At 40.7% G+C, this 23,700-nt stretch overlaps 1 protein-coding gene across 4 annotated transcripts; it reads left to right on the top strand.

Moving 5' to 3' along the window:
* The first annotated feature begins 9 nt into the window (after positions 1 to 9).
* pir (pirin) lies at positions 10 to 23,694 on the top strand. 4 transcript variants are annotated; one of them, XM_012956874.3, is made up of 10 exons: positions 10 to 165; positions 3,509 to 3,623; positions 3,907 to 3,999; positions 7,855 to 7,938; positions 12,153 to 12,359; positions 14,874 to 14,958; positions 20,416 to 20,460; positions 20,587 to 20,669; positions 21,146 to 21,212; positions 22,167 to 23,694. In XM_012956874.3, the coding sequence occupies exons 2-10, from the start codon at positions 3,528 to 3,530 to the stop codon at positions 22,280 to 22,282; spliced, it is 876 nt and encodes a 291-aa protein (XP_012812328.1). In that variant the 5' UTR covers positions 10 to 165; positions 3,509 to 3,527; the 3' UTR covers positions 22,283 to 23,694.
* The last annotated feature ends 6 nt before the right edge of the window (positions 23,695 to 23,700 follow it).

Below are 23,700 nucleotides of genomic sequence, written 5' to 3'. Positions count from 1 at the left end.
ATGAAATTTCTTCCTGTTTTGGAACAGGAGAGGGTGTGGCTTTTAGCACATGTGGTGAGGGCGTCTCCTTTAGTTTGTGTTCATGTTGTGCTGTGTGCAAGGGTGACGTCAGGGCCGACTGAGACTGAGACCCCCGAGCAAGTGGAGGTTTGGCCTATTTGACAGGTGAGGGGGGGGGGGGTCATACTGGGGCTGGCACTACGGCTCTGCATTTAGGACAGGTGTGGGCAAACTTTTAGGCTCAGGGGCCACATTGACTTTTAAAATTTGACAGACGGGCCTGGCCAGCATCAGGCGCCTTCTCCGCTCGTTGGTCCCCTAGGTTGTGCGTCACTGCGCTTCCATGTAATCTTGACGCCAAGTCTCTCGTTATGAGACTTGCGGAGTCGGGATTTCCTGAAGGCATGAGTAGCGATCTGGGACTGCGGTCTCTGTTAGGAAAAGCGAGACACACCAATCCTCAGCGGGCCGGATTAAAAAGACGTGGCCCGCGGGCCGTAGTTTGCCCACCCCTGATTTAGGAACAGCTGGCAGATTATATTGCTTAAAATTGCACTTTCCTGGAATACAATTTTGTGGTCCAAGGAATCCATTATTATAGTTTATGTAACTTGTGAGAGAAGGGAAAGTAAAGCTCCCCCTAAACATTAATCTTTGGATCATCAATGGTTGCTATTATGCCCAGCCTACGTAAGGGCATCCTGTATTTATAATAGGGTAACTAGGGTGGCAGGTTTTGGAGGGCAGCCCCCAGGCTCTGATGCAGATTTCCATATGGAATCTGGCAATGGAGCTGGGGAATTGAAAGGGCAGGGGGTCAGGGCACTCTGTGGAAGTCATCACTTCTGTGACGCTGGTGCGTGTGACGTCACATGTACGACTTAGATGCATGTGATGTCACGCACACAACATAGGGGCGTATTTAGGTCCTGTATCAAACCTAAATACACCCCTGTCTAAACCTCTTTGTATCCGCAATCTAGTAGTTAATGTAAAACTGATATTTTCCTTAATAATCACAGTTATATGCAATTTGCTGAGTCTTTTTTTGCTGATTTTAAGTGACTGGGAATATAATATAAGGGTGTAATTGACATTTTGCCAGCTTATTCTCATGCCTAATTACATAGAAATCTTTTTGTATTGAGACATGTATGTAGCTCCTTCACTTGTCAGTCAGATGGTGAGGTTCTGCTGACTCATGGTGAGCCAGTTCAACCAGTGTTTATAAGTCTTTGAGGCTGATGCCGTGTCATTATAGCACTGATCTCTGGAGGAGAAACAGGTACAGCGACAGTTCTGCGGCATTGCTGGGGAGTTGTTCTAAATATCTAAGAGAGGCACAGGTACAGTATCAGATCAGCAGTCTAGCCTGGCTTTGTTCTAGAGCGCTGTGAGAAGCACAGGTGCAGTGTCAGATCAGCAGCAGTGTTGGGGGGTTGCCCTAGGTCTCTGTGAAAGAAACAGGTGCAGTGTCAGATCTGCAGATTTGCCTGGGTATTGTTTGAGAGACACTGGCACAGAGACAGGTCAGCAGCATAGCCTGGGTTTGTTCTAGATCTCTGTGAGAGGCACAGGTACAGTATACCCCCCAACATTTTGAAAACAGAAAGAGGGACAAAAATAAATGGCGCACGCAGCGCAGCGATTTTTTTTTTACCATGCCTGTTTTTGTGACCACACCCCCTAATTACCACTCCTGTTTGCCTGTTTTATGTGTTATTACAGTTTTGCTGAAAAAGGTGAAATTGCCTTTTAAGCTGGAAGTCTCAGTTCCCTTAAGACAGTGGTGGGCAAACTGCGGCTCTTTAGCCCCTTGAATTTGGTTCTTCCAAATGCGGGCTCGCATGTACAGTGCGATCGCATTTTCGTTACCAATAGCAAAAATCAGCAGGAGGGGGTGGTCTTTGGGCTACAGGGACGCGGCGCAGGCGGGGGCGGGATACGCAGTGCAGGGGAGGCTCGCTCGTTTCATGCAGAGTGAGCCAGTGACAGTCTGCAAAAAATTTGGCTCTCAAAAGAAATTTCAATCGCTGTTTCGTTGATATTTGGCTGAGTTGACTAATAAGTTTGCCCACCACTGGCCTAAGAGACCTGTTTATTAGTTACAATTGTATCTCAGTGCAGGTGTGGCTTTTTGTATATTTTTTGTAAATTTGTATCTTTTTTAGCTTCAGCGCAGGAGATCAAAGGGAAATGAGGGACTTTTTAGTAAGAATCGGGGGCTGCGGGTTGAGCTGTCAAAAGAGGGACTGTCCTGCAAAAACCGGGACAGTTGGGAGGTATGGGTACTGAGACAGGTCAGCAGCATATCCTGGGCTTGTTCTAGATCTCTGTGAGAGGCACAGGTACAGAGACAGGTCAGCAGCATAGCCTGGGTTTGTTCTAGATGTCTGTGAGAGGCACAGGTACAGAGATAAGTCAGAAACATAGCCTGGGTTTGTTCTCGATTTCTATGAAAAGCACAGGTAGAGTGTCAGATCAGCAGCATCGTTGAGGGTTTTCCTAGGTCGATGTGAGAAGCACAGGTACAGTGTCAGATCAGCATCGTGGAGGTGTTGTTCCAGATCTTTAAGAGGCACAGGTTAGATCAGCCACACAGCACCGACCCTGTTTTAGATCTCTGTGCAGGGTCGGACTGGGGGGTGCAGGGCCCACCGGTGCTCCCGGCCCACGGGCCCTGCCGGCCGCGTCCCCTAACCCCACCCCGACATCCTGCACTGAGCGCGCATACATTTAACACGCCAGGAAAGGAACGGTCAGGCAGAGGAGCGCCGGCAAGGGTCGGGTCTGGCCTGCCGTGGCCCACCGTGATTTTTCCCGGTGTCCTGGCGACCCAGTCACTAGACTAGTCTAAGTTGTTGTAGATTAGGGTCAGAGCTTGCAGGACCACAATTATTGTGCAGTATAGTTCCCAGCATCTGTAACTGTGAGTTTGTGGTACCCCTGGACTAGAATCTTCTTACATGACATGCATGTAGTGTCTATCTCTTAAAGGAATAGTAACACCAAAAAACGAAAGTGCTTTAAAGTAATTAAAAAATAATGTACTGTTGCCCATCTCTGGTAAAACAGGTGTGTTTGCTACAGAAATGCTTCTATAGTTTATATAAATAAGCTGCTGTGTAGCCATGGGGGCAGCCATTCAAGCTAGAAAAAGGGAGAAAAGGCACAGGTTACTTAGCAGATAACAGATAAGCTCTAAAGAATACAATGGGGTATTTTCTGTTATCTGATTTGTGCCTGTGCCTTTTCTCCTTTAAATGGCTGCCCCCATGGCTACACAGCAGCTTATTTATATCCACTGTAGTAGGGGTTCTGTGGCAAACACCCCAGTTGTACCAGTGCAGGGCAACAGTACATTATATTGTAATTACTTTTATACACTTTATTTTTTTGGTGTTACTGTTCCTTTAAGGGGAATGTTGGCATCAATGTGTTGCAGAAGTAGGGAGACTCTGCTTATGCACCTCAGTTACTTTTAACCAAAGGTCTTGATGCTTTGCAGAGCAACTCTCACACCAAGAATGTTGTCCATAAGAAAAGTGACAAAAACTGTTCTAAGCGTGGAACAGTCTGAGGGAGTTGGCGCCCGGGTCCGCAGGAGCATTGGCAGAGCACAGGTAGGTGTTTTTTTTAATGAAAATACATTTTTTTATGGCATACCGATACATCACACTGATGCTGGAGTATGTACTTGTACTTCAGACTGATGTACTGTTCTAATGTTTGTACTTCTAAGTCTGTAATGTTCCTTTGTTAATTGCACATTCATTTATATGATATATATATGATACAGTGGCATTACAATATTGTATGTCCCACCCCCCTCTATGAAAATCCAGAGTTGATATAATTGTGTTCCTACACAAAACCAGGTTATAATTCATTATCCTTTATTTTCAGTTAAGAAATCTGGATCCATTTTTGTTGCTGGATGAATTTAAAGGAGGCAAACCTGCAGGCTTTCCCGACCACCCACACAGAGGATTTGAAACCGTGAGTGTCTACAATGGCAACAGCTAGTGACCTATTCATTATCTCTCTATCTATCTACATTTTGAAATCAATACTGGCACAGAGTGGCAGAGTGAGCAGGTAATACCGGCCTGTGTATGACTACTGGCTTAAAACTTACTAAGGCCAGTTGCTCACTGTGGTCCTGTGGGAATGCACTACGATGCTCAGTATGGCAATGGGAGGCATGGGGAGCACAAATTCACCTGATAAAATAGTAAATAAGGGTATAAAAGATTGTTCAATGTTAAATAAGTTTAAAAGAAAAAATGTATACTTTAATGCAATATAATTACCACTAGGTGTCAGAAATGAACCGCTTAAGAGCTGCCTATTGGGTATTGCTGGCTACTGTGTAGGGGTGGTTCCAGTTCTGTATACACTCCTGAGATCCAAGCTTGGTGTAATTAGTCACAAAACACAAGCTTGTATAATATAAATACCAGTTCATAGCACTAGTTACGCCAAACACATCATTATTTTTGCTTGCATAATCTTCACAAATGTTACATGTTTTGTGTACATCGCTTGCACCCATCATTGGCAGCAATATTTTCTTAAATATAACTTTTAGTTTGTCCTTTGCCTTGATATTTATATTATACAGCCCAACAGCCTGAAGGCCAGTAAGAGTGATTTTGAGTCACCTTCCCTTCCGATATACTAGTGGAAGCCCTTGAAGGTCTGTTAGGGTGAGATTTGGAATGAGGCATTTGCTACACTGGCTATCAGTTATATGAAAAACTGAAACAGCAATGTTTTCATCTTGTTATGAGCTTTCCAAATGTTGTAACTTAGGGGGCTTGAAGTGAACATTGAAAGAGGCTGTGTTTCTGTTACTGTAGTGATAAATTCTATAGTAATAACAGTGGTTCCCCAAATATGGGGCTGGTCCCTTTGGGAGAGGCTCAGGCCATTTAGTGTAAGATACAAAATCCCTTTTTTTTTTCTCTAGATATACCTTGAAGGGCCATGATGTTCCTGGAATGATGGTTAGATGACTAATGTGTAATTGTTTTTCCATATCTGTAACTGGTTATAAGATAAAGGGGTGGGGGGGTTACCAATGTTTGGCTCTCCGTGAAGTGTTTGAACCAAAATTGTCTGACAATCATTTCTATAGAATATTTATGTACAATATTGATTCAGTATCCATAAATGCAGCCAGTACATTATGGCTAAGAAAATTAGCATGTGCCAAGAGCAGGTAATAATTTCCCCTTTATTCCTGTCCTGTCCATAGGCTGTGAGATCGGCTTGGGACTGGGGTGAGCATATAGGGAGCCGTGCATAATTACAAATACATTTTTATTAGGCAAGATTTCCTTCTGTTTCTCTGCTACTTTACTTACCTTTCTGTGCACTGGTGAATATTAGGTGTGTCCCTTTTAATATAATCCCATTTGTGTGCTGCCATGGATATTGTTTGTACAGTAGCCAAATAAAAATCCAGTAATATGAGGCTTTTGGCCAGGCTTTGTATACAGCCAAGGATCATCTGAGTAATACAGTAAAACAGTAGGCACAGGATTAGTACACACCTTTGCAAATAAAACTTACCTATAAAGAATTTCTTAGCAGAGTATTTGTATGTATTTTTGTATTAACTAACACTTTAATTAGTAGAATTAAGTAGAATTACTGCATAATAAGTAACCTTATGATACCCTGCATTGCACTGGGACACTCCTTATGATTCAAATGCTTATAGTACCAACATGTCCACCCAAACCTGGCGCAGGCAGCATAGCACTTGCTGCAAGCATTGTCTGGCCAGATTGAATTGTTTGCCCAGGAGTGCAGGTCCTATAAGCCCACACTTCCAGTGATTAGCCGCCCTAATGTATTGTATTCACTTACAGAGCATGGGATACTAGGACCATTACATCCCATTAGTGTGTGGGTTAAAACAATATTGGCTGTATCAGACATTTGCATATACACTGTATATAATTAGCTGTGAATTGGTCCTACAGCCCCACTGTAGTATCCCAATTATACCTCTAGAGGTCAGCAGCTGCCTTAAACTGAGTAACTGTTATAGTCACTTTTTCCTGCTCACTGGGAAAGTACATATTTATAATTAAAGGGGTAGTTCACCTCCAACTTTTAGGGCCGTGGCAGACAGGGAGATTAGTCGTCTCATGATATGCCATCCCACCAGCTTGAATGTAAATCGCCAGTGGGATGGCATATGGCGCCTTGCCTTGAGGAAAGGCCCGCGATTTTGGGAAATCGTGGCGCCGCGTATGCCATCACACTGGCGATTTACATTCTAGCCGGTGGGATGGAATTTTGGGGAGATTAGTCACCCGCGACAAGGGAGATTTGTCGCGGGCGGCTAATCTCCCGGTCTGCCACGGCCCTTAGTATGATGCAGATAATGATATTGTAAGACAATTTGCAATTGGCCTTCATTTTTATTTTTTTGTGGTTTTTCAGTTATTTAGTTTTTTGTTCAGCAGGTCTTCAGTTTGGCAATTAAGTAGTTATGTGGTTGCTAGGATCTTATTTACCTTAGCAACCAGGCAGATGTTTGAATGAGAGACTGGAATATAAACAGGTGAGGGACTGAACAAAAGTGATAAAATGTAACAGTAAGAATAAAACTATATCTGGATAACAGGTCCCATACCTGTAATATGTTTGGTGCATCCTTAATCTAAATAGACTAAACTTTAGAAGATGCTTTATAATTCCATACCACAGTTTTCCAATTCATGCAGCTGTACATTGACTTTTGGATCATTTCTGACCTTGCAGCTACCAATCTGGTAATGAGGTAATCTCATCTGTACCTACTCAACCCATATTACTTAGGGTATGTACAGATATGGCATCTATTATCTGAAAAAAACTTTTGTTTAAAAAGCTCTGAAATATGGGAATGCCATTTCTAATAGTGAGGAAAAAAGGTGCCTGTACTGGGACAGTTCTTTAGTAACAGCAGACTGTGGGCTCATATGAAAAAGAAGAACTATAGGAATTGCCATAAACGCTACTAATGGCTAGAAGGTTTGCTTTTAACAACCGCTGTACACATACCAGACATCAATCTATTCTAGGATTATTTCTTTGGTTTACACAATGGTTTTTGAGAGAAACTACAAAATAATGCATTCTAGTGACACTGTCCCATAGATAATGAAAGATTCTGCCATAGAAACTACCCTGTTCTTGCAGAGCCACTAAGACCAGGCAATTTCAATAACCCTATATATGATACTTATCTAAACTTATATGGTGCTGACACATTTTATTCAACACTTTACAGTGATTATACATCATTCAAATCAGTCCCTGTCCCAAAAAAGCTTACAGTCTAAAGTCCCATTCATACACACTATTAGGAGCCCACTAACTTGCCTGTATGTATTTGCAATTTGGGAGGAAACTGAAAAACATTTTTTGTTTGAAAATACATGTTGATTTTTCATTAGGGTTTTGGTTGCAGTTAATGAATATATAAAGCTGCCCATGCACGTACCTACATTAGCTGCTGTGCTAGTGGCTTATTGGCCTGCATATAGGGCCAGAATGGCCCAACTGGGGAAAGGCCAGATATCTATTGGGCTTGTTTAAAAATCCTGTTGGCAAGGATCACACCAGGGTGTTGATGCAATTCCCTGCCAATGGGTCTGCATAGCCCCTGTTATGATTTATTCAAATGATTGGATAAGTATCACTTGGCCCCCCACCTGGGGATCTTACATACCCAACTTCAGGCATTGTAGAACACTGGGTGAGTATCACTGGACACAGATTAAGGTTCCTGGAAAGGTTCCTTCAGGTTTCTGCAAATGACAATAAATCACGCTCCAAATATATGCATTTCAGGTCTCCTACCTGCTGGATGGAGGGTCAATGGCACATGAAGACTTTTGTGGACATGTTGGGAGATTGGATCCTGGAGATTTGCAGGTAATAAACAAATGAAAACAAATTAACTCCTATTTACATTGCAGCTTGTTAGTTTGAAATATTCAGACTATGCGCTCCATGCTTATTTGTGGAATGCACATTGTGCACTTTTATCCCCTGCCGTTCAGATTATTGGGGAGGTGGGGGCCTTGACATCCCCAATGGCTTTTGGAGAAGCTTTACAGATCATTTAAGGAACAGGCATTTCCTACTGAGCAGATGTCTGCTTCTGACAGCACTAAAGTATTTGTCGTGCTGCTCGTCTGCTATAAGTTGTTACCGTATATAGAAATATCCACGTTCAGCTGAATTTAAGATTTTTGTACTGTTGCACAGTAGAACATATCATTAATTCATCATTAAAGCCATAATTGCCGTCTGTTCTGTATTTCCAGACAGTGTCTCTGGTTATTTACTCTGCTTTCAACTGATCTTATGACCAGAGATAAGTTCTTAGTGCGGCTCATTGGCAAATCATGGTGGGAGCAAAGTGCAAAAAATAGGCTGAAGTCACCATGTTTTCCTTCACTTTGCACCCTGTCTCTGCCATGTCTATTTCAGAATGGAGAGCAAGGATCTGCACTTTCCCAGTGAATACAGCACTGATTGCATTAGGCACAGCTCTAGTAATTAATGGGTGGCACGTAGACATCCTCGATGTGAGGTGCATAGAAAAATTTTTCACCTATTAGAACTACTGCACTTACATCCAGGGTGTCCAGTGTTTTTTTTAACACAATAACAAATGGATTCTAAAACAAAACAACCCAATACTGTAACATTTATGAACATTAAAGGGGAACACCACCAAAAATGTATGTATAACCTATAACTTTATATATACATATACCTGTAACTATAAATATTAATATTTATTATAAGGGCTACAGAACACAGGGAGTTTAGTCTGGTGCTAACATACTTCTGGGAAAAAACATAAGTGGTCAAAATGCTCATGTACCTGTCATCACTCATGATAGTAGTGAATAAAAAGTGCTGCATTGGATGCACACTGGTGACACATTCACTACTATCTGAATCAATGACAGACAGAGGTGGACAAAATGCCCGATGTGTCACAGCTTTATGATATTGGAGGGAGTATGCAGCGGCATTAAGGTGGCCATACATGGGCCCAGGGCCACCATCAGAAACTTTGGGGCCCCACACAAGTTATTTATATGGAGCAATTTTTCAGCAAAATGGGACAGATTTGCTCATCACTATTTACAAGGAATAATTAATGTCAGCTCATTGGGGGCTGTGGAATTTATCTTAAGTTTTTTAATTTATTGGGGGTCAGTGGAGTTTGTCCCTACAAAGCCTCTCTGTATTGTCTTTTGCTTCATACGCAAGTTACTTACTTTCGTGACTGGGCCCCCTTAAGAATTCATGGCCCCGGCACAACTGTACCACCCCCCCCCCCGATGGCGGCCCTGCACAGGCCCCTCCAAACAAAGTGAGCAGCTTCTTGGCCTGTGTATAGGGTTCTCCCGATGGCTGGCCAGCCTGCCTGACTGGTATCTGGCTGGAAATCATTTATTGAGCAGGGCTGGAAATCCCATTGGCCAGGTTGATATGGAAGCCTTGATGAGGTCTGCTCACATTGGGTCTCCCTACACACCCATGATGAACTGACCATTGCCCAGATAATGCCAATTTAGCCTGTTTTTTGGCAAACAAATCAGGTAATAATCCTCGTAATGATCTATCAGTATAAGTGCAGCTTAACAGCAAATAAAATGTCACGTTTAAAATGAATGGAAATGTCATTGCTGGAAATGCTCCAGACAAGAATGCAAAGAGGGCTGGTTTTAATGTTATCATATTTCTGCAGATAAAACTACCATTCCCTAGACATTTTAGGGTCAGAATCAGACCTGAACCAGTCTATACTGGCTGTTACTACAGCCAGTAGTGCGATCCTTTTTCATATTTGAAGGAGAAGGATAGTTTAAATCTAGTGATTAGGATGGCTACCCTGGAACCCTGGGCCGGTGCTCCTGTTTGCTAAAACCTGCACTGGTTCAGCCTATTTCTGAAGAAGATCATTGTCACCTCTTCTTTGCTGTCTTCCATATTATTTTTGTTCCAATTTTGGGCAGGCCCATGCAGTAGAGTAAAAGGCAAACTTAAAAACCAAAAGCTGGCTCTTTTACTCATGTGCGCATTCGCATGCCCACACCCAAGTGAAAATAAGAGAAAGAAAGAATACGTTGAAGACTTCTGCAGAAATACCCCAGGCTGGTGCAGTTCCCTGCTAACAGGAGCACCAGACCAAGATACCAGCTATTACAATCACTGGGGGGTTCCTAACATTTGGAACCCACAGTGATTTAGACTTTCCTTTTCCTTTAAGGGAGACATTTTCCAGACTACTAGTGAGCCTGTAGACAACTACAGTATTCTGCACCCTGCAGGCTGTGGAAAGGTCCCTTATTGACAGCGATAATTACAGTGGCAGTATAATAGTTTGTTATTGCATTGTTGGATCTTGGGGCACCATCAAATGCAAACCTGTTGATTTACCAGTTTGAAAGTGTAAACATACTACCCAAATATGGCCAAAGGATCCTTTTATTGAAGAGTTTTATTGATGATTAGTTCATTTTATGGCAGGGTGATAAAGTAGAGTTTATGGCTGACAGATTATTTTAATCAGGTGTGTGATACAATGTGACAATTCAATAGTCTTTGGATTTACATTTGAAATTAAGTGACACTAAAATACATTACGCTTTATTTCCAAATGGGACAGATTGCAGGTTACATGGAGATGTCCCTTGATAAAGACCTTGGTAAGGCCAGGAGTAAAACTGGACTTGAACAATGAATAGCCAGGAAGGGGTCCTTTCCTGATGATCTCCACTTGTTTCAATCATCTTTCTGTTCAACTTGGACAATCAATAAGACATTAGGCTTATGCCACATGTAGTGAGTTCCACCACCCTACGCTTAAATTGGCGCTTTTCTGTGTCTGCACCTGGAACCACAAAATCTGCTCCATTTTCCTGCACTAGGGCCAGCACAATGTTTCTGGGTGCAGACAAAGAACAACACTAATTCAAATGTAGGGGTGGATACTTTGCCTGTGTTTATCTGCAGGCTGATAATCCACCATATGTGGCATATGCCTTGGGTTACTTTTGTCATGCTCCTCCGATTATTGGATAACAGAATTTACGAAATGTATTAGTAGTCGGTGACTCTGTTAAGTATTATAATAGAGAAACTACCTTAACTTCATGGTTACCATCAAATTACCTGGGTTGTTTTAAATACCCCTCATGTATTTCTTGTCATTATATGATTCAGGGACCAGCTCATCATATTACTTGCATTACCACTACCAGTTGCAAAATATTTTCTTTAGTCATAGATTACCTATGTTCAAGTACATAGCTACAGACTCTATCCCCATTCTACGTCAAGGGGGTGACCAATCAACCTTACTTACATTTTGAATTAAAAAACTGGGCACTATCTCACCCAGGGGTCTCAGTAAATACTTTCAATTGCTTTTTAGAATCATGCTATGTAATACTGGGTGTAATATATCCAAATGATTTGTAAGATTTGATTAAGTATTCAGTAATTAACCTGAAACTGTAGATCTTTAAATGCCATGCCAAGATACCAAAAAACTATTACACTTACCTTAACAGTGCCATCCAGTTTAATGCTTCGTTTCTACTCCTCTCCTCGCTCCCTTCCTCTTCCAACTTTTCTATGTAAAAAAAGTATTCAGTAATTGTGACTGTGATCAGAATTTGATTGACGTTTCCTAAGTTTTTAGTGTTGCTGTGAGTGTAATTGCAATATTTATCCCTCATTTGATGTAATAAAACATTATATATATAATGTAAGCTGCACACCATAAACAGTTCCTTTACCTGGGTGCCCAGGACCCTTTGGGGGACTGAAACATTGTGCAAAATGAATCTTTGGAAGACTTATTCAGCAAATCCTGTGAGTTCCGTTCTTTTGCATTGTTGATGTTGTTTCTTAGCTCGGGCACCCAGGTAAAACAACTGTTTATGGTGTGCACCTTACATACATTGATACATACAATGAGGATAAATGTTACAGTTACACTGTATCAGACTTGGTTTTGTCTGGGAAATGGTTTAATCCACACAAACTCTAAATACAAATATAAAGATCATTTTAATAGATGATATTTACAAGTTTTTTGCACTTTTCTTCTCATGAAGTGGATGACAGCGGGCCGTGGTATAGTTCATGCCGAGATGCCATGCACAATAGAGCCGGCACATGGACTGCAGCTGTGGGTTAATCTCAGAAGCACAGAAAAAATGATTCCGCCTCAGTATCAAGAATTGAAATGCGCTGATATCCCCAAACCGTCGAAGGATGGTGTCACCGTTTCTGTGATTTCGGGGGAGAGCATGGGCATTAAGGTGGGAATTTAGGCTTTAATTATCTACTCTTAGAACTCTACTACAGATACCACATATGGAGCAATTTCAGTAGATCACAGCTGCAAGTCTTGTTGTGACAGCTACCTTCTATAGAGCTGTGTCTTTTAAACATGGGGAATCTATCAAGCAGTAAGAAAACAGTGTACTGAATGCAATGGCAGCCCTGGCAGTTATATTGTATGGGAGCTGATTCAGCCAAAATACTCAGTAGATGACTCCAACATGATTGGAACATATCCATTCTCCTGTTCCAATATCACCATGCCAGTAACAGCACCTTCCATGGGAGATATCGGCAATTAAGGCTTTATTCATTGCATACATTCAGAGCCAGCTACACATCAGGAATTTTTCTGCAATCTAGGTTTTATTCACTTAACATTTGTTGCCAAGTATAGCACATTTCTAAAGGAGTACAGAATCCCTCAGGTTACATCCCCTATCTGCCACAGAAACAGAGGACTAAATAAGCTTTACCTTGTATATAAGCTCATGGAAAGTGCTATAGTTGACAGATAGATAATTTTGCATCCCGTTCAGTGTCCCCCCCGGATTGCACTCCACATTTACCCATACTGATCCCATAGACCAGTGATCCCCAACCAGTGGCTCGGGGGAAACATGTTTCTCACCAACCCCATGGATGTTGCTCCCAGTGCCCCCAAACCACCTAGTTATTTTTGAATTACTGACTTGGTGGCAAGTTTTGGTTGAATACAAACAAAACTTACTATAAATAAAGCCTCCTGTAAACTGATAGTGTGCATAGAGGCTACCTAATAGCCAATCACAGCCCTTATTTGGCTCCTCCATGAACTTTAATGATGCTTGTGTTGCTCTCCAAGTCTTTTTACATTTGACTGTGGCTCACGAGTAAGAAAGGTTGGGGAACCCTGCCATAGACTGTACCTGTTAATTAAAGCATAGTATGTGATCACAATGTCAGGCCATATAGCTCTCTGCCTGCCACTGACAACCAGCAGACCATAATGGCATTACATTTGTGTTTTTCTGGCCACCAGAGAGCTAGGAGAAGGGCATCAAGCAGACATACATGGTGGCCACTATCCCTGCTGCACAGCTATGCTTTTATTAACAGGTACTGGCATATGCACATGGTGCAGTTTGGGGATGGGAGGGCTCTGAAAGTGACATAAGATATATATATATATATACAAGGAAGAGTGGAGCACACCCTATAAAAGTTCAAATGCCCTGGGTGCTGGCTAAAATAAGACAATATATGAACAGAGAGCCGCACACACAAGGACTTAACGATAAAGTGAAAAAATGTTATTCAAAAAAAATCCAACGTTTCGAGTACTAACTGTACTCTTCCTCAGGTTTGTCCCTGAGGAAGAGTACAGTTAGTACTCGAAACGTTGGATTTTTTTTGAATAAAATTTTTTCACTTTATCGTTAAGTCCTTGTGTGTGCGGCTCTCTGTTCATATATATATATATATATATATATATATATATATATGTCTTATGCATCTCATAACATAGTTCCACCACTGGAACCAAAATATATTTTTTCCCAAACCCAGATAGTAGAGGCACCTTATATAATGTTTATTATTTACATGGGCAATGCAGTGATGTTAGGCCTGTTTAGCATTATGAACATTACTATATCAGTAAGAAGATTGAAAACAGATGGAAGGCCATGTTTTTGAGACATGATGTATTTGGTTGGAGGGTCATTATCTTTATGGCATAAAAGTAGAATTAAAGAAGCCTGCATTTGATAGGTCTGGCAGATAAAGAAATGATGCTGAAAATGATGGGACCTAAAGTCAGAGATTTGATTAACTGATACTGTGATCCACCAGGCAAGATATGTCAGTATTTAAAGTCAATGCCAGATTTCTAGGGCTTATAAACAGAATTATTTGCTCTAGAAAAAAAAAAAAATTTCCTTTGCATAATTTTCTCGTGAAAAATGTAATACACTTTACGCAACCACATGAGAATTCCATAAACAGTTTTAGCGCTGAATCAATACAATATGCGAGTTGGAAGTCTAAGTACTGCATAACAAGACAAATTTCTCATAAAACCTCTAATACCTGGACTAAAGCCACATTGAGAGAGAGACTTTTAACAGTAACAGAATCTGTAGACACATTAAACATCAAGGGTTATATGTTCCCCCATGAGTGCAATTAAGTGTTCTGTTTGATTGTAATGTATTTCTTGTCCACAATAAGTCTGCAGACGGAGCAGCTTCCATTAAAAACCTATTAATCTAGGAGCACATCTAAGAGCTAATTACAAGAGGTGAATGTATCAGTGCCGGTTTATATACAGGGCGCATGTCTGGCCCCCCAATTAGTGGCAGAACTGATGGTTTCATGTGTGATATAATTTTGTAAAAATGGGGAAAATATGGGGGTAATATCAGAATGTAACACAATATAGGTGTTCCTTCTAATCCCCAAGGTAAGCCCAAGATCGTTATCACCACTAACATTGTGTGTTTTCATTTTAGTCTAAAGTTTATACCCGAACACCCACCCTGTACCTGGACGTCACGTTGGAGAAAAATGCAAAGCACACTCAAGCAATTCCTAAAGGTAAGGGCAAACACACGTCGCTACAGATCCTTATCTGGGTAAGGCAGGGATTCCCAAACTTTTTTACGCATACGCCACTAATATAAAAAGTGCTGGGGAGCAATGCAAGAGTGAAAAATGTTGCTGGGTGCCTAATAAGGGCTGTGATTGGCTATTGGATAGCCTCTATTTGGACTGGTAGCCCACAGGAGGCTACTACTTTTAGGCCACTAGGAGCAACATCTAAGAAACTGGGGAGTAACATGGTACTCATGATCCATTGGTTGGGGACCACTGGTGTAAGGGAATACCCCCTTGGAATTTGTTGACAAACTAACATTTCATTCATGAGCCAATCAAACAGCATAAACAGCAAGTTCCTTAAGTGCACATTAGGTATATTTAATTTTGTGCTGTGTATTATAGGATTCCTCATGCAGTCTATTTAAGAATTGTATACAGGAAATTCTATAGTGCCTGGGATCAGTTCTACTCTTCATGATCTACTGTGTGTGGCATTAAGCACCTTACTACGATTTCTTATAAGCAATAAACACCTTTGACTACACATTGCAAATTCTGCAACATTTTCCTTGGCTTAATTTAGGGTGTACCATATGTGGAGGAGCAGCTGGTATTAATTCCTAAAGGACTGAACCTCTGTTGCACAAGTAAAAGTAGCATTCATGTTTGTTGACTTAGCTGTAAGCCACCAATTGGCAATTCATTAATCTTTTTATATAAAATTTACAACATTTCAAAATGGAATTTTACATTTAATCAAATGCAGTTAATATAATGTAGAGTTTTTGCTCTGCCATAAGGTGAGGCTTATTAGTTTAAACTGTGCTAATAATGTGTGTTTACCTATGAGTTAACTTCTAGTATGATGTAGAGAGTAATATTCTGCAGTTGGTCTTCATTTTTTACTATTTCTGTTTTTCAATTATTTCACTTTTGTTCAGCAACTTTCCAGTCTGGAATTTCAGCAGCTATATGGCTGCTACGGTTCAAATTACCTTAGCAACCAAGGAGTGGTTTGAATGAGAGATTGATATAGTTATAGGAGAGGACCTGAATAAAAAAATAATTTTTAATAAAAAGTAACAATACAATAAAATTGTCACAGAGCAAACGTTGTCAGAAGAAGGCACATAATGCAAAATCTATACAAAAATTTTTTTTAGATAATGACCAATTGCAAAGTTGCTTAGAATTGGCTATTCTATAACATACTAACAGTTAACTTAATGGTGAACCACCCCTTTAATGTATGACTTAAATTAAGGGGGAGAATGTACAAGATTCTGTTCACTGAGCATTTTCGTGCCTCTGTATCTGACCAAATTTAGCAATGGACATTTTTGTTTTCTGACGGCAAAGAATAATTAGGAGGAAAGTGCATAATGCACTAGTGTTCAAAAATGTAGAATCATCCAGATACTGTATCTTCATGGTTTTAGATAGGAATGCATACTTGTTGATCATATTAAGTTAATCAGAAAGGATAGACAATACACTGCCAATGCCATAACTTACTTTCAAGATATTCAGGGGAAATTTCAACCCATATCTTCCCTAGCTCATCCCAGAGGTGCAACTGGGACCTTAAGATGAAGCTGTTTCAACAAGAGCCTGATAGAGTTTAAGGTCTAGTGGACCAGCCATTCCATCAAAGACTGTACTTCAGCTTCGAAGTATGCTTTGGATCACTGTCTTACTGAATTATAACATTTGGCCAATCAAGTACAGAGAGGATGGCAAAATGTTGTAAAAAATAATTCTGGGTGTTTTCAAACTTTTGAACACAAGTGCATGTCTTTTAAAAAGAATTTTATTGCCTTTTATGAGGAAGTGAGCAAAAACCTCAACTGTGGTATGGCAGTGGATGTGATCTACTTAGACTTTGCAAAAGCATTTGATACAGTACCTCGCACAGTTAATACAAATACAGAAGTTAATGGTAAAATTAAGGAATATTGTCCAGGTACGTAATATTTGATTACAAAGCGTGGCAGTAAATGGAACATTAACTGGACCAGTGTTGTTCATGGAGTACCAAAGGGTTAGTCCTTCCTAGTGATGTTGTGATGGCAGATTCTGTTAATGCCTATAAGAGGGGCCTGGATGAGTTCTTGAACAAGAACAGTATCCTAGGCTATTGTGATACTAATATCTACAATTAGTATTGATGTTGGTATATATGGTTTACATATGTGAGTATATAGATGTGTCAGTAAGAGTGTGTGTATATATGTGCACTGGGGTTCATTTGGAGGGGTTGAGCTTGATAGACTGTTTTTTTCCAACCCAAATTAACTATGTAACTATGTCTGTGATAGACCTAGGACATGGCTGTGCAACTGGAGGCCTGCACTCTGAAGCGATATTATGTTCCAAATTAGGTCCTTGATCTCAGTAGTGTTCTTTGTATATCATCATTCCTTTATAATCTTTTGGGCGCTCCACACATTTAGAGAGATAGTAGATAAGTGGCCCTTGACATGGAAATCTCAAACAGTGCAGGATATAGCAGATTTTATAATAAAACTTCTTGTAAGAATGATTAAAATGTAATGGGAAGCGACTGCTTCAGTGCAAGTAATATTTCCATTGCAAAAGATAATAAGGCAAAAGGGGCTCTGTATGGTGCCTGTGCTAGACTTAAGTATTCCCATCTCCTATTATTTATTACCGAATCTCCAACAAGAACAACTTTTCATCATAAGCACGAGTTAGTGGCCTTCTGTGGAACATAAAAGTATATTGCCCCTTGAATACATTCAGGCACAGTGGATGAAGAGTCTGAGATGTATATTGCTAATAATACATCATACCTAACATATGGGCGCCATGATACAGCGTGCAGGTTAATGTTTAAACTAACACAACAAGACACTTACAACCTACTCCGTCTGTGCAGCTGCTGCAGGCAGCAATGTGAAATATTTAGTAGCGCTGGCATGTTGTACATCACTTCATAAAATACATGGGTCCCTGCAGAATTCTTTCCACAGAGGAGATATTCATTTTATTGGAACAATGGGATCATTTAAATGATGGCCGATTTGTACTTGTATTAAAACAGTGTGCTAAAAATTCTTTCCTATAGACACCAAAGCAGTTCATTTTCACAGACAGGTTCATCATTCTGCACAAATTTGTTTAAATAAGGGCACAAAAGCATTTGCTTGGGATATTAAATGCTGAATAGGGCTACGGATCAAACACGGCTACTATGGATTGCTTGCCATTGTGGTATCAGCGGGGAGTGCTCAGCATGGGCAATAATCAAGGGTACATAAAGGCTTTGATGCTCATGGTGATCCTCGGTGGCTTAGGCAAATCATGTGCTATGGCCTTAAATGAGATGAGATTAATTTCACCGTAAATAAAAAGTGCCTTGAAACAGAAAGTGTTCACGCGGTCGTTGCTATGAAAATACCAAACAATCCCATGGCTGTAAATAAAATACAGATGGAACCAGAAGGTTTACTTTTGCCCCCTGCTATAAAAATAGCATCGCAATTAGTAAAAAGAAACAATAGGGATTTAATCATCAGCAAGTCAACTGCCTGTGGACACGTTTACATTCTTTCTTCTATGTCCCCTCTGGGTAACTGAACATCTGGAGCCCCTCAGTGAACAGCAGACATAACAGTTTGATGTTAAAGGGAAACTATCACTTAAAAGGCTGGAGGTTTCATTCTTCATTAGACACAAATATATATATATATCTATAGTTAAAACTCTAATATTAAAAAATCTGTAGTTTGCTTAGATGACCTGAATCCAGGGTAGGGTCCAAAGTACCAAAAACATGGCAGATTGTGCCTTTGCAACAACAGGAGGATGTTTACTCTAAATGAGCCGGTATACTGTACCTTAAAGGAGAAGGAAAGGCAAAGTCACTTGGGGGTGCCAAAATGTTAGGCACCCCCAAGTGACTTTAATTGCTTACCTTGTACCCCGGGCTGGTGCCCCTGTTAGGAGAAAACAGCACCAGCCCCAGGGTAGCAGCGAGTGCTTCCTCCTTCCTGATCGCTCACACGCGCATGCGCAGTAGAGTGATAAGCGGAACTTTAACAGAGAAGTCGGCTTTTCACTCTACTGCGCATGCGTTTGTCTGGGACAGTTGGCTAGTGAGTGAATAGGAAGGAGGAAGCGCTCGCTACAGGTACCCCAGGCTGGTGCTGTTTTCTCATAACAGGGGCACCAGCCCGGGGTACAAGGTAAGCGATTTAAGTCACTTGGGGGTGCCTAACATTTTGGCACCCCCAAGTGACTTAGCCTTTCCTTGTCCTTTAATGGCTGTGACACACAGGGAAATTAGTCGTTGCATGACAAATCTCCCTTGTCGAGGGTGACTAATCTCCCTGCAATGCCATCCCACCGGCAAGAATGTAAATTGCCGGTGGGATGGCATACGCAGCGCTGCGATTTCCCGAAGTTGCGGAAGTTGCCTTTAGAGGAAACTTTAGCTACTTCGGCAAATCGCGGCACCGCCTATGCCATCCCACCGGCAATTTACATTCTAGCCGGTTGGATGGCATTTCGGGGAGATTAGTTACCCGCGACTGTGGCGATTAATCTCACCTTGTGTCACAGCCCTAAGATTGGTGCACTTTTTTCCATTAATCTCACTGCCTCCTTTTCCTGTCATTTGGTTATTCTTCATTGGGGGCATTTGGTGGCAGCTTTAGTTTTCTAAACACCCTATGGGGGAGGCTGCTCAAATAACAAACACAGGCTCATAACTTTGGATGGCAGTGAGAGGCCATTGGCTTTTGAACTGATGATGGAATTTTATCCTTATTGCGGCACAATAAAAACGCAAGGATGCTAAACATCTGTTGACAGCCTGGTGGGGTTGCAGTATATAGAGTCTGACAATGCATATAGAACTTTTTCTGTCCTATTAAGAACTAACCACAAGAATGTGTTCTTCCTTTTCCACTACTGGAATTCCTGCTTTATCAGGGATCCCTGTTGTGTTGCACATGGCCAGGGGAATGGAAGTGAGACAGCACAGAAAGCACTGACAGGCCAAACAGCTGGACGGACTTCTGCTCTGCTGCCACCTGCTCTGTCTCATACACAGATGCACTCTATTTACTTGGCACCCGATGGAACAGAGCAGTAAATTAGTTTGACGGTGCGCTCTATGTCATTGTGTAGCTATAACTGAATGTGGACGTTAAGCTCTGTGGAGTCCATTTGTTTTATCAGAGAGAACCTGCAGAAAACATGGGTCTACAGTAAACCAATTACAGGGGTGCTTGACTGTAGTCAGCAGGACATGGTGAGGACTTAACCTCTCCTGCCATTAGCAGAGTCACTCCATGGGCTCCAAGAGCTGCTCATTTGTTCCTCCTTGTTCATTTGTACTTTGTCCCTGCTCATTATAACTCATAATTAAGGACTTAGATATCTGTTTTTTTCAATCCAAACTAATTGCTAGTGTATCTGGTTTTACAGGCTGGACGGCTTTCATCTATACACTGTCTGGTGTAGTGTGTGTTGGTAAGTCTTGCTTTATTTTTCCCTCTCTTCAATTGTAACTCAACTCCCACAAACCTCAACCAAACAGAGAACCCTTTCTTTTACCTAGAACAGAGTGACAGCTTGCTAATGCCCATCTTATTCTAGGACCACCTGATGCTCAGCAGAAGATTGAGGCACACCACACTGCAGTGCTTGATGATGGAGATAGCGCTCACTTTGAGAACAAGGTAAGCTCTGAAAGAGGTTCCTTTTTACATCCACCAACATCTGATTATTTAAAGAAGTGGTAAATTGAGTTAGAACGACAATCTGCCAAAATATTACCTTTTATAAGAACCTATATAAATATATAACGTATACACCGATTTGCTGGGGTTTGACTGCTCAGTGTCTTGAAAGATGCTCTTCTTATCAACCAAGCTACTAAAGGAATAAGTGGTCAAAATTTACTGGCAGAAGAACTCGGGATTATTGTAGGGAAAGCCACAACATAAAGCCCAGGGCCCATCATGCTTTCTAATAATTTAGCTATATATTTAGCTAGAAAGGGGAATATGGGTAGTTCATGCCTCAGGTCCTTGCAATACTGCATATTTACCATGATAGTAAAAATGTAGAAATAGTGGGTGCACGTTGAATGAGACCCTAATATTTGTATCTGTTCCCTGCATAATCGCATACTGTTCCCTCACATTTAATGCAGGATGAAGATTTGAGCCGTTTTGTCCTGATTGCTGGGGAACCAATAAAGGAGCCAGTTATACAGCACGGTAAGCAGTAGCTGGCCTTAATACTTACTGTATATCTGCGATATTTTTTTTTTTTTTTAATGCCTTTTCCTTTAAACATTAAGGGTCGTCAGTTGTCAGTGGTAGCAGTTTGCTGATTTTTAAGGATTTTCCATTAAATGTGAAATGTTATTTATTATGCAGGCCACGAGGTTAACTGCAGTCTGGTCTGGACAGCTGTCTGACACTTTATTCGTTTATGGCCACTATGGATCCCCTAGCTAGTATTTCCCTTTAGTAGTCTTTGCATAGGAACAAATGCTTTTACTCTATGCCTATTGCATGCTATATTCTTTCTGCAAGTTTTCAAAATAGCATCGTTATAATTGTTTCCCTGTGATGTCAGGGACATTTGAACAGTATATTATTGTACAGTTATAAAATAATGTATGCATTGATTAAAATGATGTTACAATATGGCAGGGGGTATTACCTGCACCCCTCCAGCTTTTTCTGAGCTGCAATACCCATCTTGCTCTAAGAAACACAATTATAAATACACCCAAATCTGCAGCTCCAGCATGTTTCATAGACGTTCCATCTCTATAATTATCATTATATAAATTTGCAATATAATAGGGCCCATATATAAAGGGAAAACTTGAACCCCTAGATACCATATACTTTATGCACTCTGTGCTGAACCTGGTGACAGGCATAGGATCTCCGTACCTAATTGCAACCCTAAGCACAGGCTTGTGTATATTATGTATACCCATTATGATCTGCTCATTAACCTAACTCACCAAACTTCAAGTGTTTGCCCAGTAAAGACAAAGCAGTAAGATTAATTAAAGTGACCTAAGTTGTTTTACATAGCGAGACTATCAGTTACAGTAGGTACCTATTAGAACTTATACTAGGCAACTATCTGTAATAATAAATATCCACTATTATTGCTTATGGAGAGATTATGGACATGCTTTTCCCCCATAGGTCCATTTGTAATGAACACAAGAGAAGAAATAACTAAAACAATCGAGGATTACAGTTTAGGAATCAACGGGTTTGAGGGGGCTCACACATGGCAGTCGAAGATTGGAAACAAGTGAGGAGCCTGGCTGAGCATTCCTGTCCTTTCATCACCAGGGCAAAATAAAAGTGTCACTTATTTATACTTCATGGTGCAGGGCAATTTACAGAGAGCATGCTGTCAGGTTTTTTTTGTATTTTTTTATTTTCATGTTAACTTTAAATATGTCTTTGATCTTCTCAGTGTATAAAATACGTCATTAAACATGCATATTTATCAGCTCATACGGTATAATCAAAGCTGGCCATACACGTAGCAATAACAATCTTTCCTGCGACCATTGATCGTTCGTTCCCTCCACTGACGTTCAGGGCTGAATCATCAGATATATAGGTAGAAACAATAGGGATTCTACCTCCACCTGACAATTCAGCCTTAAATGCAGATTTTTCTTGGGCGCCTTCAATGGCGCCTGATTAAAACCTTTTGTCCGATTGACGAGACAACCAACATCTGAAGCTTTTGTGATATCGATCATCTCGTCTATCCACCATACACGCACCGAATATCGTACAAAACTAGGTTTTGTAGGATTCTATCAGTGCGTATGTGGCCAGCTGGCCAGCCAAACGAGTAGATCTTTCGCCGATATGCCCACCTTGAGGGATACAGGCATCCATGAGTCCATGCGCTCCTCGTCCCAACAAAATTCTTAAACCTGCCCGATCAACATCTAACCATTTTTGGGCAAGTATGGGTCAGGTAGGCCCATCTGATATATAGCCCAATAAGGTTCTGACTTTGTCCATTGGCATGTTTTATTGGCCCATGTTTGGCCACCTTTACTTATGCATGCAAGTATGTGCATGGGCAGAAAGAATTTAAAAGAAAGAAAATACACTTTTACAATATACAGGGGATAATATACCCCCTATTGTCATATATAAGGATATTAGAAGTTCACATCACCATATAAAGGCACGAGGCTGAAGGCAGAGTGCTTTTACACAGGCTATGGAATTCCAAGGTGACTTCTAATATAATGCCTTTATATAATATGTGTAATACACAAGTTTAAGTGAGTCATGTGACACACTACATCACTAAGCACCATTTATAAGCATATCATTTACAGGATATTCATCTTTCTTGCATATTATACAGTAAGGCACAATACAGTATGCACTGTCATTTTTTAATAATGGTTCCATTGTCCTATCTTTTACTTTTTAAAGGTTTCTGCCTTGAATTTTGGGGCTGTTTCTGTTTAATACTATTCTCCAATAAAGCAAATACATACACCATTTTCTTATTATACAACTGTTATTCTTTGAGATGAGATGTGAAAGCAAAGCTATGTTATATTGCAGAGGGGTTTCCCCCGGCAATAGATGCTGTTACACTGTATATTTACTTTGTATATTTGTGGACGATCTGATATATAAAATACAAAATATATATATATATATATATATATATATATAGAACAAATACAAT

Source organism: Xenopus tropicalis, chromosome 2 (genome assembly GCF_000004195.4).
Source record: "Xenopus tropicalis strain Nigerian chromosome 2, UCB_Xtro_10.0, whole genome shotgun sequence".
Lineage (NCBI taxonomy): Eukaryota > Metazoa > Chordata > Amphibia > Anura > Pipidae > Xenopus > Xenopus tropicalis.
The sequence above is the reverse complement of the archived record's forward strand: the minus strand, read 5'-3'. Positions and strand labels throughout refer to the sequence as shown.

Excerpts from the sequence above, each read along its gene's own strand:
- pir (XM_012956877.3), top strand. The coding sequence starts at position 1,245 with ATGCCGTGTCATTATAGCACTGATCTCTGGAGGAGAAACAG. Across the intron at positions 3,624-3,906 it reads GGAGCATTGGCAGAGCACAG|TTAAGAAATCTGGATCCATT; the intron begins GTAGGTGTTTTT and ends CTTTATTTTCAG. Across the intron at positions 20,461-20,586 it reads GTCTGGTGTAGTGTGTGTTG|GACCACCTGATGCTCAGCAG; the intron begins GTAAGTCTTGCT and ends ATCTTATTCTAG.